Raw genomic sequence first — 14,620 nt, forward strand, 5'->3', positions numbered from 1 at the left:
TCTCTTCATCTTTGGATTCTATATTATCCTTTCTTGTGTGTACTCCGGGATTGGTACTTCTTAGATTAGGTCCGTCCCACTCTTAGTTAGGGTCTTTCCAAAGTTAGGGTTTCTTTCCCTTTAACTAGGATTCTCCCTACTCTACTTCTTTCCAGCCTAACAGGCTACTTCGTCCCTTTATCGATTCTTATATATCTAATCCACTCTTAATAATCCATTCCTTCTTTCTTAATTTTAATTCTGATTTCTAACATTTTTAATTTCTTTTCTTGACAGCAGTGTCATGGCTTCCTTCGCTCCTTCCATTACTTTTGCTTTCGGTTCAGACGCGCGGGTTGCTTTCTCTGAGTCCCTGCTCGCTAGTCCGCCAGTTGGAGGGATCACTTTTGGTTCCTTCACTGACTTGGCCTTCGTCACTCTTGGCGAGCCGACCCCGGCGGAGGCTGCTGCATTCTCTCCTCCTCAGAGGAGAGGACGCGCAGTCATGCGCCCTTTCGGACGACCAGCTGCTCGACGGACAGCCCGGGCACCTGCTCGTCCCGTTCATGTACTTGCGCAGCCAGTGCGCGCTGTGGCTAGGCGACCAGTGCCTAGGCCACATCCTGTTTCAGTTGTTCGTCCTGCGATTAGGCGTCCAGTGCCTAACGCTCCCGCTGCGCAGGTTGCCCCGGCCCCTCAGCGCCGGCAGCCTGCTGCAGTTGTTCCACCTGTTCGTGGTGGCAGGGACGGTCATGGGCGATTGCGACCTCATCGAGGCCTGGCGCTGTGCTTGGTTGCACAGCTGGCCCCGGCCCCTCAGCGCCGGCAGCCTGTTGTTGTTACTCCCGTTGTTCCGGCATAAGTACCTCGCGTTCGGGTTTCCCCTCTCCCTTCCACTAGGAAGAGGGGTGCCCAGACCGAGGTGCCTTCGCCCTCTTCTGGCCGGGTTTCTGTTTTTGCTCAGCTTTCTCACCCCGAGACTATCGGGCAGACCCCGTCACTTCCAGTCGTCCCTGTTCCCCCTGCCACCCAGGCAGTGGGTTCAGATGTCCTTTCCACCTCCACCTCCGGCCTTGGGAGAAGGGCCCGGAGGAATAGGAATAGGAGGTTGCGTTTAGCTGCGTCCTAGGCAGAGAGGCAGCAGATGGTTGAGGCGATAGCTCACCAGGAGCTTGTTCAGAGGACGGTGGCTCCCAGACAGCGGAGACCACGACCAATTCCAGTTGTGCCTACTACAGAGATTGTTGTGGCTCCTGAGATTGAGGCAGTCCAGGGAGGATGTTTCTCCCTGCTTACACAGTGGGGACGAGGACTTTGCCCGCATTGCGGTGGCTCCTCCTGTTGTCACTACCTTTCCCCGGGCTAGGGTCCCCAGGGACGCTGGTGTTCGAGCCCTCACTCAGAGGATTCGACACATCGTCCGCCTAGCTCGTGGTAGGGGGCCTTTCAGTTACGGAGGCAGACTACGAGGAGGCTTTACAGTTGGCAGAGGGGGCAGACACCCCAGCAGCCTGCAGTTCCAGTAGTTAGGCCGTCAGCAGTTGCACCTGTGGTAGGACAATGCCCACGTCGTCGAGGACGGAGACAGCAGCAGGAGCCTGCCCGGCCTCAGGTCAGTTCAGAGGTCCCAGAGCAGCCAGTTATTAGTGCAGCACCCCGTCGTACCAGATGGGTTTGGAGATGTCGACAGGCGGACACCCCTGTCGACCTAGTTCCGGTAGTTGAAACAGAGCAGTTGCCAGAGGCAGAGCAGCCAGATGAGGCAGCTGATCAGATGGAGGTGGTGGCTCCTTCCAGGTCCGAGGCGGTCCCAATGGTTTGCGATGATGGTTCAGTGCCTACCCCAGATAGATCGCCAGTACGAATTGAGACAGAGTTAACCCTTAGCACTCATAGGATCACCTCTCCTATGAGTCCGTATATAGAGGTGATGCGACAAGCCTTTTTAGATGATGATGATGATACACTAGTGGATACCGATAAGGATGTGCCGGTACACCGGGTTTGTGTTGTTACCCGCAGAGGTCACTCGGATGAGAGAAAGCCTGAGGATCAGGATGAGCAGGGAGAGCCCGAGGTGGGTAGATCCCCAGATCAGTTGATACGGATGTTACGGACCTGAACCTCCAGGCACAGTTGGCAGAGATGGCCAGAGTCATGGCAGCCATGACAGCACAGTTGGCAGCCTTGGGGGCGTGCCCCAAGTGGCAGGTGTAGACGCTGCCAGTACTTTTAGAGATCAGCCAATTGTGCCTCCAGTTACACTAGATCCCCTGAGAGTGAACAGGGTCTAGAGAGCAATGCCTGCAGCACCTTCAGTTGTTCAGAGTCAGCCAGCTCAGTTGTCAGTGGGTCAGCTTTAGGATTTGATTGCCCAGAAGGTAGAGCAGGCCATTTCCTCCATGAAGACTTGAGAGTCAGTTAGCAGAGGGCGTCCTTACCCGGTAGAGTACGACCAGGAGCCCTACCCTCCTAGTTTTATCCCTCTTAGGTTTAGAGTGTTTGACGGGTTTGGGAACCCAAGGCAGCATGTGGCTCAGTACCGGGCTATATGTTGCAATATAGGAGGGAGTGACCCGTTGATGTTGAGGTTGTTAGTTAGCAGCTTGGCGGGGGTGACGTTTGCTTGGTACGCCGACCTCCCCAACGACTCAGTCAGGACTTTTGCAGAGCTGGAGCAGTTGTTCATCCAGAGGTTTGTCAGCACTGAGCACCCAGTTACAGTTGGGGAGCTAGTAGTCACCATATAGAGGCCTAGAGAGTCACTCACATATTACATAGTCAGATGGAGGAACCTCAGTTTGCAGTGTGAGCCACAGCTATAGGAGCAGCATGCAGTTGACATCCTTTTGAAGAACATAGATTGTCCTATTGCTCCGTACCTGAAGGGTTTCACCATACGGACCTTTGAGAAGCTACTGACCAAGGTCACCAGCCTACAGGACAGCATACCCGATGCAGTCCCTCCTAAGGCTGAGAGTCAGCCTTCGCGCAGACCTCAGCGGCAGGAGTTTTCAGGGGCACCTCCACTCAGGAGATGGGAGGTACACAGTACTCAGGTACCAGCAGATAAGGGCAAGAGACACTTAGGCAGTTCAGCACATAAGCTTTTCCTGTGTGAAGAAAATTTTTAAATTCTTTGCTGAGAAGAACATACTTACCCCTTTAAAGGGTATTCCTTACTAAGCTTTTCCTGTAAGGACTGCTGACTCTCTGGAGTCCTACGGGAGGTCCTGGGCTGTGCTACTGGCTGACTAGCTGAGTGTGACTGCTGTGAAGGTGCTGAACTACCTAAGGGCCTCTTGCCCTTATCTGCTGGTCCCTGAGTACCTCCCCTCTCCTGGGTGGAGGTGCCCCTGAAAACTCCTGCCGCTGACGTCTGTGCGAAGGCTGACTCTCAGCCTTAAGAGGGATTGCATCGGGTATGCTGTCCTGTAGGCTGGTGACCTTAGTCAGTAGCTTCTGAAAGGTCCGTATGGTGAAATCCTTCAGGTACGGAGCAATGGGACCATCTATGTTCTTCAAAAGGATCTCAACTGCATGATACTCCTATAAATGTGGCTCATACTGCAAACTGAGGTTCCTCCATCTGACTATGTAATATGTGAGTGACTCTCTAGGCCTCTATCTGGTGACTACTAGCTCCCCAACTGTAACTGGGTGCTCAGTGCTGACAAACCTCTGGATGAACAACTGCTCCAGCTCTGCAAAAGTCCTGACTGAGTCGTTGGGGAGGTCGGCGTACCAAGCAAACGTCACCCCCGCCAAGCTGCTAACTAACAACCTCAACATCAACGGGTCACTCCCTCCTATATTGCAACATATGGCCCGGTACTGAGCCACATGCTGCCTTGGGTTCCCAAACCCGTCAAATACTCTAAACCTAGAAGGGATGAAACCAGGAGGGTAGGGCTCCTGCTCGTACTCTACCGGGTAAGGACGCCCTCTGCTAACTGACTCTCCAGTCTTCCTGGAGGAAATGGCCTGCTCTACCTTCTGGGCAATCAGATCCTAAAGCTGACTCGCTGACAACTGAGCTGGCTGACTCTGAACAATTGAAGGTGCTGCATGCACTACTCTCTAGACCCTGTCCACTCTCAGGGGGTCTAGTGTAACTGGAGGCACAACTAGCTGATCTCTAGAAGTACTGGCAGCGTCTACACCTGCCACTTGGGGCATCGCCCCCAAGGCTGTCAACTGTGCTGTCATGGCTGCCATGGCTCTGGCCATCTGTGCTTGGAGATTCAGGACAGTAACATCCGTATCAACTGATCTGGGGATCCACCCATCTCGGGCTCTCCCTGCTCATCCTGGTCCTCGGGCTTTCTCTCATCCGAGTGACCTCTGCGGGTAACAACACAAACCCGATGTACCGACACATCCTCATCGGTATCCACTAGTGTATCATCATCATCATCTAAAAAGGCTTGTCGCATCACCTCTATGTACGGACTCATAAGAGAGATGATCTTATGAGTGCTAGGGGCAAACTCTGTCTCAATCCGTACTTGCGATCTATCTGGGATAGGCACTGAACCATCATCGCAAACCATCGGGACCGCCTCGGACCCGGAAGGAGCCACCACCTCCATCTGATCAGCTGCCTCATCTGGCTGCTCTGCCTCTGGCAACTGCTATGTCTCAACTACTGGAACTGGGTCGACAAGGGTGTCTGCCTGTCGACGTCTCCAAACCCATCTGGTACGACGGGGTGCTGCACTAATAACTGACTGCTCTGGAACTACCACCTCTGAACAGACCTGAGGCCGGGCAGGCTCCTGCTGCTATCTCCGTCCTCTACGACGTGTGCGTCGTCCAGGAGAAAATGCTGGCGGCCTAACTATTGGAACTGCAGGCTGCTGGGATGTCTGTCCCCTCTACCAACTGTAAAGCCTCCTCGCAGTCTGCCTCCGTAACTGGAAAATCGCCTGAGAAATCTGCTGGAGTATCTTCTCCCGACTAACAGACCCCCTACAATGAGCTAGGCGGACGATGTGTCGAATACTCTAAGTGAGGGCTCGAACACCAGCGTCCCTGGGGACCCTAGTCCGAGGCAAGGCAGTGGCAACAAGAGGAGCCGCCGTAATGTGGGCAACGTCCTCCTCATCCCCACTGTGTGTCAGCGGGGAGAAGCGTCCTCCCTGGACTGCCTCAATCTCAGGAGCCACAACAACCTATGGAGTATGCACAACTGGAATGCCGGAGTCTGCCTGGCATCTCCTCAATCATGGCCTCCGCTGTCTGAGAGCCACCGTCCTCTGAACAAGCTCCTGGTGAGCTATCTCCTCAATCATCAGCTGCCTCTCTGCCTCGGACGCAGCTAAATGCAACCTCATATTTATATTCCTCCGGGCCCTTCTCCCAAGGTCGGAGGTGGAGGTGGAAGGAACATCTGAACCCACTGCCTGGGTGGCAGGGGGAACAGGGACGAAAGGAAATGCCGGAGTCTACCCGGCAGTCTCGGGGTGAGAAAGCCGAGCAAAAACTGAAACCCGGCCAGAAAAGGACGAAGGCACCTCGGTTTGGGCACCCGCTTCTTAGTGGAAGCGGGAGGGAAAACCCGAACGCGAGGTACTTCCGCCGGAACAATGGGAGTAACAACAGCAGCAGGCTGCCGGCGCTGAGGGGTCAGGGCAGCCTGTGCAATAGGAGCGGCAGGCGCAGGTTGCCTGACTGCTGCACGAACAGGTGGAACAACTGCAGCAGGCTGCCGACGCTGAGGGGCCTGGGCAACCTGCGCAGCAGGAGCGGTAGGCACTGGACGCCTAACCGCAGGACGAACAACTGGAACAGGATGTGGCCTAGGCACTGGTCGCCTAACCACAGCGCGCACTGGCTGCGCAAGTAAAGGAACGGGACGAGCAGGTGCCCGGGCTGTCCGCCGAGCAGCTGGTCGTCCGAAAGGGCGCATGGCTGCGCGTCCTCTCCTCTGAGGAGGAGAGAATGCAGCAGCCTCCGCCGGGCTCGGCCCGCCAAAAGTGACGAAGGCCAAGTCAGTGAAGGAACCAAAAGTGATCCCTCCAACTGACGGACTAGCGAGCAGGGACTCAAAGAGAGTGACCCGCACGTCCGAACCGAAAGCAAAAGTAATGGAAGGAGCGAAGGAAGCCATGGCACTGCTGCCAAGAAAAGAAATTAAAAATGTTAGAAATCAAAATTGAAATTAAGAAAGAATGAATGGATTATTAAGAGTGGATTAGATAGATAGGAATCGATAAAGGGAAGGAGTAGCCTGCTAGGCTGGAAAGAAGTAGAGTATGGGGAATCCTAGCTAAAGGGAAAGGAACCCTAACTAAGGAAAGACCCTAACTAAGAGTGGGACGGACCTAATCTAAGGAGTACCAATCCCGGAGTACACACAAGAAAGGATAATATAAAATCCAAAGATGGAGAGACAAACTCGTCCCACCGTGGTCGCATGAAACCTGTGGACCTCCGAAAGAGCACCGCGCGAATGGGTCAATTGGATGGGACAGATTGGATCGTGCATAAGACTAACTATTGAGGATAGAGGCTGTCGCCAACACACCCCGATGGGTAGTAATATACACGACCTAATCACGGGTTTTCCCCATCCGATACAATAGTTCAAAAGGGGTTTAGTAGATGTGGGACCGAGTTTCCCACAGGCGCAAGCCCCCGTCGTTAATTACATCCCAGACCGGAGCCTGAGAAAACTCTCGATTAAGGATCATACATTATCCTCTCCTAAAGTGGGATTGGCATATGGGTATAGACTAGGAAATCCTATCCAAAAGAAAGAAATGTCCGAAGGGCTGAATCAACATGCGTGGTTCATACCAGCATTCGGAGGCTCTAGGGTACTAAAGAGAAACTAGAGAAAATAAAAGTCAAGGCATCCAATCACATGTGTGAGAGAAGGATGGAGGTGGCCTCATCCTGTGACGCGAATAAGTAGGATTTATAGTCCCTAAAAGGAAGGGACCTACCTACTATTTAAGGCATACAACGAGACCGAATGTAGTAGCCTCGAATCCTAAATCTAAGTTGGGCTTAGTGCTCTACGAAATACTAAGACTCATGTCCTAGCTAATGCAATGCAAAACCTAGACTTATCCCGGCCTTGATTGGGGGAGCCAGCTAACCACCTAGTCGCTTTAAAACCATGATATCAAGTCAATTATGAAAGATGGGTGGGAGGTATAGTTCTTTGGAAATAGGACCGACATCTAGAAAATTTCCTAAGCGGTCCTATATTTATGTGGGTTCGATGCTCATAGCTAATGCAATTAAATTTTATTTAGTTGGTTACTAATGTAATCCATGCTAGTTGAAAAATCAGCTCATGAATGTCATAGAACTTTAAAAAAACAGGCTTATAGAAAATAATTTTTTTAAAAGACTGGGTCTCCTTAGGTCCGGCACTTTATCCTCATAGGCCAGATTATCCAGACCCTACCCGCAGGCAGGAAGATGTCTTATAACAAGGAAAAGAAGAAATGCAATAATATGCATGCGACCCCGGACGATTCCGGCAATTCTTTAGGTTTGTTAGGTTTCAATGTTATTTAAAACTTAAATATTAAGTTTTGGTTATGAATAGAAAAGATTTTTTGCAATCCTTAAAGAGTCTAACGAAAATCCAGGCAAAAACAAAAACGACATGCAAGGAAGAAACCTAGAAAAAGCAGGTAATTCTACTACGCAATCAGATAAACACATCAATATAAATCCAGAATAATCAACTAAATGACCATAGGCAAATTGCCCTTATTACAACCCAGATATGCAGAAAATAAAATGGCCGGGCACCACTGCCAACAACCCGGATTTTCTAAGCCTATGATAGACGCAAATGATTTTGAATGGGATATTGGTCTTCAGTCTTCTGGGTGTCTTCTTCTCCTTGGATTCCTTGGAACTCTCCTCCTTGGACTCCTTGGATCTCTCCTCCTTGGGCTCAATGGATTTCTCTTCCTTGGACTCTTTGGATCCGTCGTGGCTTGAATATCCAAACGAAGAGACAATTCTCCCTTTTGGGGATGATTATCTTTTCTCTTTGGATATCTAAAGTCATCTAACTCGATCTTCCAAATGGAAGAAGACCCTCCCCTTTAGGGATGCCTTCTTCTTTTGGAATTCGAGTTGGATAAGAATATCCCACTCATAGTGCATTTTCATAAATCTTAACTATATTACAAATTTTACATCCATTTAAAAAGAAAATTCTAGACTCCCTGCATGGTTATCCTAATAAAAATCACAAGCAGTTTATATGAAAATGAAAATAACTCAAACCATTGACCCTGTGACAAGCCATACTCTTAATTATGAGGGCTAAGCAGCTCCACATGTAGTAGTTATAATTATTTAATGATTTTAACCCTCATTATATCAGGGGGGCTGAGCAAGCACCTGCATAAGACAACATTAGAAATTATAACGGTGCCTCCCTTTTATTAGCTTGAGCATGGCCACCTGCACGGAAGAACAGTATATATATATGTATATGACATTCCTAACATAGGGGTGAATCTAGCGCTCATCACATCATCCACAGTGCAGTAAAAGCAAGCAAACATACCAATTCAATTTCATACAGCATGCAATAAAAACCGCGGAAAACTCCGGCACATAACAGAAAATAAAACCCAGCGGCCTAACCTAAATCTAAAAGTGGTGCCCTATCAAATAATTCTACGTGTGTGTAAGGCTAGTGTGATTTGGATAGGTCTTAAGCAGGATAGTTAGTTAAAGTTATCTATCGTTCAGGTTTATTGGGGGTCTGAAAATGATATTTTAGTTGAAATTCAAATATTAGTGGATTATGGTCCATTTTAATTATTTCAGTTTGTTGATCAGTTTTAAGAGCTGAGGGTACTGATATTTAAAGTTCAAATGAGATTAGTCAATTTTAGAAAGTCCCGGATCCTCCTAGGAACTAAACTAAGTGTCCAAAAAGTCACTATAGGAAATGGGCTAGGTTTGGGTCTTCTAACACCTTAGGAAAATACTAGACCTTAATACGAGTAGTTAGACAAGTAGTAGACTGAAATAAGAGTTTTCTAGGCAAAGTTATGAATTTTTTAAATTTCGAGCCCTAAATGAACTACGGTTGAACAAAAAATTGACCTTCTAATCTATGCCAGTTTCTGGAAACCTAAGATTTTTAATAAATACTAGGCCCTAATTGGAGTCTAATGCAAGTGAGTTTGTCTAATTTGGAATTTTCTACAATTAGTTATGAATTTTCTAAATCCATGACATTTAAAGGAATTTCTAAATTTCTTAATAAAGGACTATTTTTATTGTTTTGATCCAAATCAACTTCAAATTGATTAGAATCACCCCCAAATGTCAGGGATGACCTAAGAGGGTGTTTCCAAGTTTTTGGGGAAAATTTGGGATTTTTAATAATTTTTAATGAATTATTATGGGCAAAATGATAAATTTCACCTATAGTCAAATTAAGGATCAACCTAAAGTCAAACTAGATTTAAAATGTATTTATTGTACTTTTCGGAAGGTCTCGGGGCCTTATTTAGCAGGTTAATTATGGTTGGTTAATTAAGAAGTCTAAAGACTCCTAAAAATTCCTAGAAAATTCTGGGAAGTTTCAGATGTCACTAAATTTAAGTGTTGAAATTTTCATATCAATCCGGGGTCTGTCCTAGCCCCTAGAAAATTTCTAAGTTCGCTAGACGAGTCCTTAATTTTTGTCCTTAAGATGTCACTACGTTATATGGGTTTAAATCGTGTTTTGAACTAACCCTCAAGGTAATAATGCATGAAAAATATATAAAAGCAGTAAACACACATATCTTTAAATCTATGAGAGCCTAAGCTAAGTGCTCGTGGTGCAACCTACACATGCAAGCTATGGCGAACAAAAAAAAGTAATTAAAACTAATGACGGAGATTAGTGAATGATTGGAATTCAACCATCCACTAATCCACTCCCTCATGATTTGCTCTTCATGCATAGAAGCTATGTTTAAAATTTCATGAAATAATCGATCTCCTAAACTTAGATCAATTTAGTATGATAGGTAATTTCAAAAAGGAATTTAAAATAAACATATATTAGAATAAAAGAAATAGGATTTTTTTTTTGTGAAAATAAATATAATTCAAAAATAGTTCTATTCATAAGTGTTTGGAAGACCCATTGGCCACCCGATCAAAGTTTCAAAATAATTTTTTAATTTCAAAATAATTAAGGTGATTAATTATTTAAATAATATTTAAATAGTCACACAAGGAAAAATGACAGAAATCTGTCAGTACAGTCCAAATCGCTTACCGAAAATAATTTTAAAATAAAATAGGCATTTTTCAGAAGAGAACGAGGTATGGCACGCCGAAATCCGATTTGAAACGGAAAAGATGTGATTTTTGCAAGTTTAAGTACAATAAATGGTTATTTAAAATGATTTTAAAAAATAATTACTTAAAATAATCATTAAATAATATTAACTTAAAATATTAGAATCTCTGAAATATAAAAGTAATCTAAAATATATTAAAAAGTGTTTTTTAAAAATGATTTAAATAATTAAGAATGATTACAATAATGTTTAATTGTAAAATACTTTTTATATTTAAATAATAATAATAATAATAATAATAGATAAGTACAAAATAGTAAACTAATAACTTAAACTAATAGTAATTATGATAAATAATTATAATTAAATAATAATATAATAATAATTATAGTAAAATACTAATTTAAATAATAATAAAATTAGGCATTTTTACTGTTTTATTAATATTCAAAAATATACATAAAATTTTTTATTACAAATAATTTTAAAATAACGGGGCCGCGAATACGAACAATTCGAGGTATTGCGCGTATTTTTTGGCCTTATATTTAATTTATTATAATTTTTTAAAGAAAATAGGGTTTTAAAATAATTTTTAAATGTATTTTTATTTAAATCGGACGGCGGCGGCTGAGTGGGCCACGTGGCACCCCGGGACTGGCTCCGCGGTTCTCGGCCAATGATTGTGCCACCGCAATCATTGACGGCGGCGGCGGGATCCACCCGAGACTCACTTAAGTGAGTCAGCGCGGATCCCAGCCGCTGATTTCGCGCGGCGCGAAATCAAAGGCTCTGATCGAGCCAGATCGCGGGGCCAAACACCGAACCGAAGGATCGGTCGGACGGGTGCGACGGAACGACCGAATGCGAATCGTTGATCATGAGATCAACGGTCTATACTCCGCACCTCAAGGATTAGGGCGAACCGAGAGCTCTAAAACAATAATCGTCGCTTTCTCTCGAACCAGACCATGGATTTGATGAAATTTTAGAAATATATTCTACATACGAAGAGCATTTATGGGGGATAGATATCATGTCCTAAAAATCACTTTTTAAAAAGCTATTTAGATCCAGGTGTACTAGACTAGGGTTTGAGATATACCTCAATCCACACGGTGGATTTGGACGATCTTAGGCTCGTTGGACTCGGGGGATCCACATGAACAAATTCGTAGTTGATCTCAAACTCTGAATCTTCCTCGATCGAATGGAAATCAACCTGGAAGGGAAGTAGGGCTCGGTCTCGCCGGAACTCGCCGTCGGCGGGGATCCTGGCCGTCGGGTTTGATCGGAAAGGGTGAGTAAAAGTCCCAGGAGCTCTCAGATGAAAGTTCTCGGGCTCAAGGATTTGGAAAAAGATCCTTTTAGACCTTTTTTTTTCTATTTAAAAGCCTCTCTCTCCAAGGGAATGGTCTAGATTCAATCACCAGTGGGTTTGGAGGGAAAAAATAGTGATTAGGTCGTGGATATCAAATTCAAAACGAAGGGGGGCTTTTATTTCACTTAAATGGCACTTAAATCCCCTTAAATAGGTGATTATGACCTATTTAAGATTTGGGTTGACCAAGTCAATGGTCAACCTGGTCAACCAAGTCAAATAGATCAAGGGGGAAGAGTTATTGGGCCATGAAAAGGTCTAGATGGATTTGAATTTAATTCAAGCTCAAAAGAATCTAAATGAGTCAAACTAGGTTGACTTGGTCAACCAGGTTGACTAAGGACTCAGGTCTGAGCTCAACAAGTCGGTCTGACCATCTGAGTTCAATGCAAGGAAGAAATAAGCTCGAGGAGATTTGAATTTGGTTTCAAGTCAATTAAAAGGGAATCATGGTCTAATTGGGTCAACCCTGGTTGACCTGGTCAACTAGGTTGACCCAAGACCTGGGTCAAGGTTCAACCAATTCAGTTTGACCTACTGAACTGATTGAAAGAGACCTTGGGTCTTGGCTTGGTCAAATTGACCAAGTCAACCCCTTTGTTCAAGGGATTTTGGCTAAAATCGAGGTCAACAACGCGAACCACATTATAATTTTTAAATAGTGTATAAAAATTAGTATAGCATCATATTAGAAAAGACAAACAATAATAAATCAATATCATAATTACTCGTCTAACTTATAATATACAATTGGGTTAAACAAACAAGATTAAAATAAATTTTTGAAATGGTGTTCAAAACCATACTATAAAACATAACCTTTAACATTAAAATGGTCAAGAATAGTCTAATTGTTTAGAGTATAACATTACAATGATTCATGAACATGAAAAAAGATACAAGCTAATAGCATAATAAAATTCATGAAAATTGGGTTAAAGCTTTTCAAACAAATTGATATAAAAAATAATATAAGCATGCTTGATAGAATAAATCAATGCATGATTCAATGACTTAAAACGCTTGATTCTCTCAAATTCAAGGAAGAAATTCATTTTAATTAATTATTTTTAAAGCACTAAATATAATATCATTTGTATACATGTGTAATTATAGAATTTTAAACAAAAGAATTGTGAAATTTGAGTTTCTGAAAAACAGCAAACAACATATAAGATAACAATGACCTATAATTTTTTTAGTAAATAAAACAAATCAAAACATAGCAGGTTAAATAGCAATAAGGCATGCAGATAATAGCAGTATTTAGTTTTGCATGGAAAAAAAAGGTATACAATTGTATGGTTTTACCTTGAGAAGATGGTTCCACAAGAAGACGAAGACGCAAACTCCTTTGGCCTCGCCTGCTCGCATAAAGGAAGACTTTGTCCGTCCTTTGGCCTCGCCTGCTCACCTAAACGAAGATTCATGCGGCCTCTCCTTACCATGTAAATGCAGAAAAAAACCCTTGTTGTTCGCAGAAACCCTTGTTGCTCGTGGAAACGAAGACGAAGTAGAACTCGCCTGCTTGCGGAAATAAAACCCTCGCCAGCAAACTTCAAATACGAAAGGATACATGATAAAACCCAGAGGGATATGCGGTTCAGCTCGTACATCAAAAGACTTTTTTTAATAATGTTATTAAATCTTAAGACAAATGTGTCCCACATGTATGTCTTTTTAAATTTAAATATTATTTAATCGGACATATTTTGGCTGTAACCGATATGCGTCCTAGCCATGTCGAGCGCTTGCCCGTGTCTGACACTGCATACCTTCATAAGTAGGTGTGTCGATGCATCATAGGTTATAATGTAATACTAATGTTTCTCAAAATCAGTTTAAATTCATGTCGGGTAGACCTACTATGGAAGTTATATATTTGCTGAGAGGTTGGATGGAGAAGTATAGAGAAAGTAAGGAGAATCTACATATGATATTTATTTATTTAGAATAAACATGCGATAAAATTCTAAGAGAAACGCTCTAAAGAGTTTCAAAAAAGAAATGAATTTATAATGCTTATATTCAAGTCATCAAGGAAAATGAAGCGTGGAAAAATTAGTGAACCTGATGATATTCCAATACATGTGTGGAAATGCTTAGCAGATGAAGAAATTTCTTGGCTTACTAAACTTTTTAATATTGTTTTGAAGACTAAAAAGATGTCAAATGAGTAAAGAATGAGTGTGTTGATTCATATTTTTAAGAATAAAGGTGATGCACAAGATTGTGCAAATTATAGAGGAATTAAGTTGATGTGTCATACTTTAAAACTTTGGGAGAGAGTTTTGGAGCATAGATTACGACGTGATACTAATGTTTCTCAAAATCAATTTGGATTCATACCGGGTAGGTCTACTATGGAAGCTATTTGTTTATTGAGAGGGTTGATGGACACGTTTAAAAAGAATAAGGAGGATCTACATATGGTATTTATTGTTTTAGAGAAAGCATATGATAAAGTTCCAAGAGAAGTGTTATGGAGAGTTCTAGAAAAGAAAAGGGTTAATAATGCTTATATTTAAGTCATTAAGGTCTAGGGATATAAATGCAGGAGATGTTACTTGTGTTCAAACAAAAGTGGTTTGACCAAGTATTTTCCTATTTCAGTTGGATTACATCAAGGATAAGCCTGAAGCACTTATCTTTTTGCTTTAGTCATGGATGTTCTCACTAAACATTTGCAAGAGGATGTACCTTAGTGTATGTTTTTTGTTGGTGATATTCTTCTTGTTGATAAGACTAGAGAAGGAGTTGAAGGTAAAATCTAATTATGGAGGTCAACCTTAGAGTATAAATGTTTTCATTTGAGTAGTTCTAAAACCGAATACATGGAGTGTAATTTTAGTAGTAATAAATCTAGTGGGAGGTTTGTGACTTGAGTGATCAAGTCATTAATAAGTGTACTCGTTTTAGATAAATTGGATATATTGTTCATAGTGATGGCAAAATAGATGGGGATATTATT

The 14,620-nt window shown here is 43.6% G+C and overlaps 1 protein-coding gene across 1 annotated transcript; it reads left to right on the top strand.

The window, feature by feature from the left end:
- Window positions 1-283: 283 nt before the first annotated feature.
- Window positions 284-1,108, top strand: LOC114578438 (translation initiation factor IF-2-like). The gene is made up of 2 exons (XM_028691625.1): window positions 284-835; window positions 944-1,108. The coding sequence occupies exons 1-2, from the start codon at window positions 284-286 to the stop codon at window positions 1,106-1,108; spliced, it is 717 nt and encodes a 238-aa protein (XP_028547458.1).
- Window positions 1,109-14,620: the final 13,512 nt, after the last annotated feature.

Source organism: Dendrobium catenatum, unplaced genomic scaffold (assembly GCF_001605985.2).
Source record: "Dendrobium catenatum unplaced genomic scaffold, ASM160598v2 original_scaffold_27042, whole genome shotgun sequence".
NCBI lineage: Eukaryota > Viridiplantae > Streptophyta > Magnoliopsida > Asparagales > Orchidaceae > Dendrobium > Dendrobium catenatum.

Excerpts from the sequence above, each read along its gene's own strand:
- LOC114578438 (XM_028691625.1), top strand. The coding sequence starts at position 284 with ATGGCTTCCTTCGCTCCTTCCATTACTTTTGCTTTCGGTTCAGACGCG. Across the intron at positions 836-943 it reads TTGTTACTCCCGTTGTTCCG|CTTTCTCACCCCGAGACTAT; the intron begins GCATAAGTACCT and ends GTTTTTGCTCAG.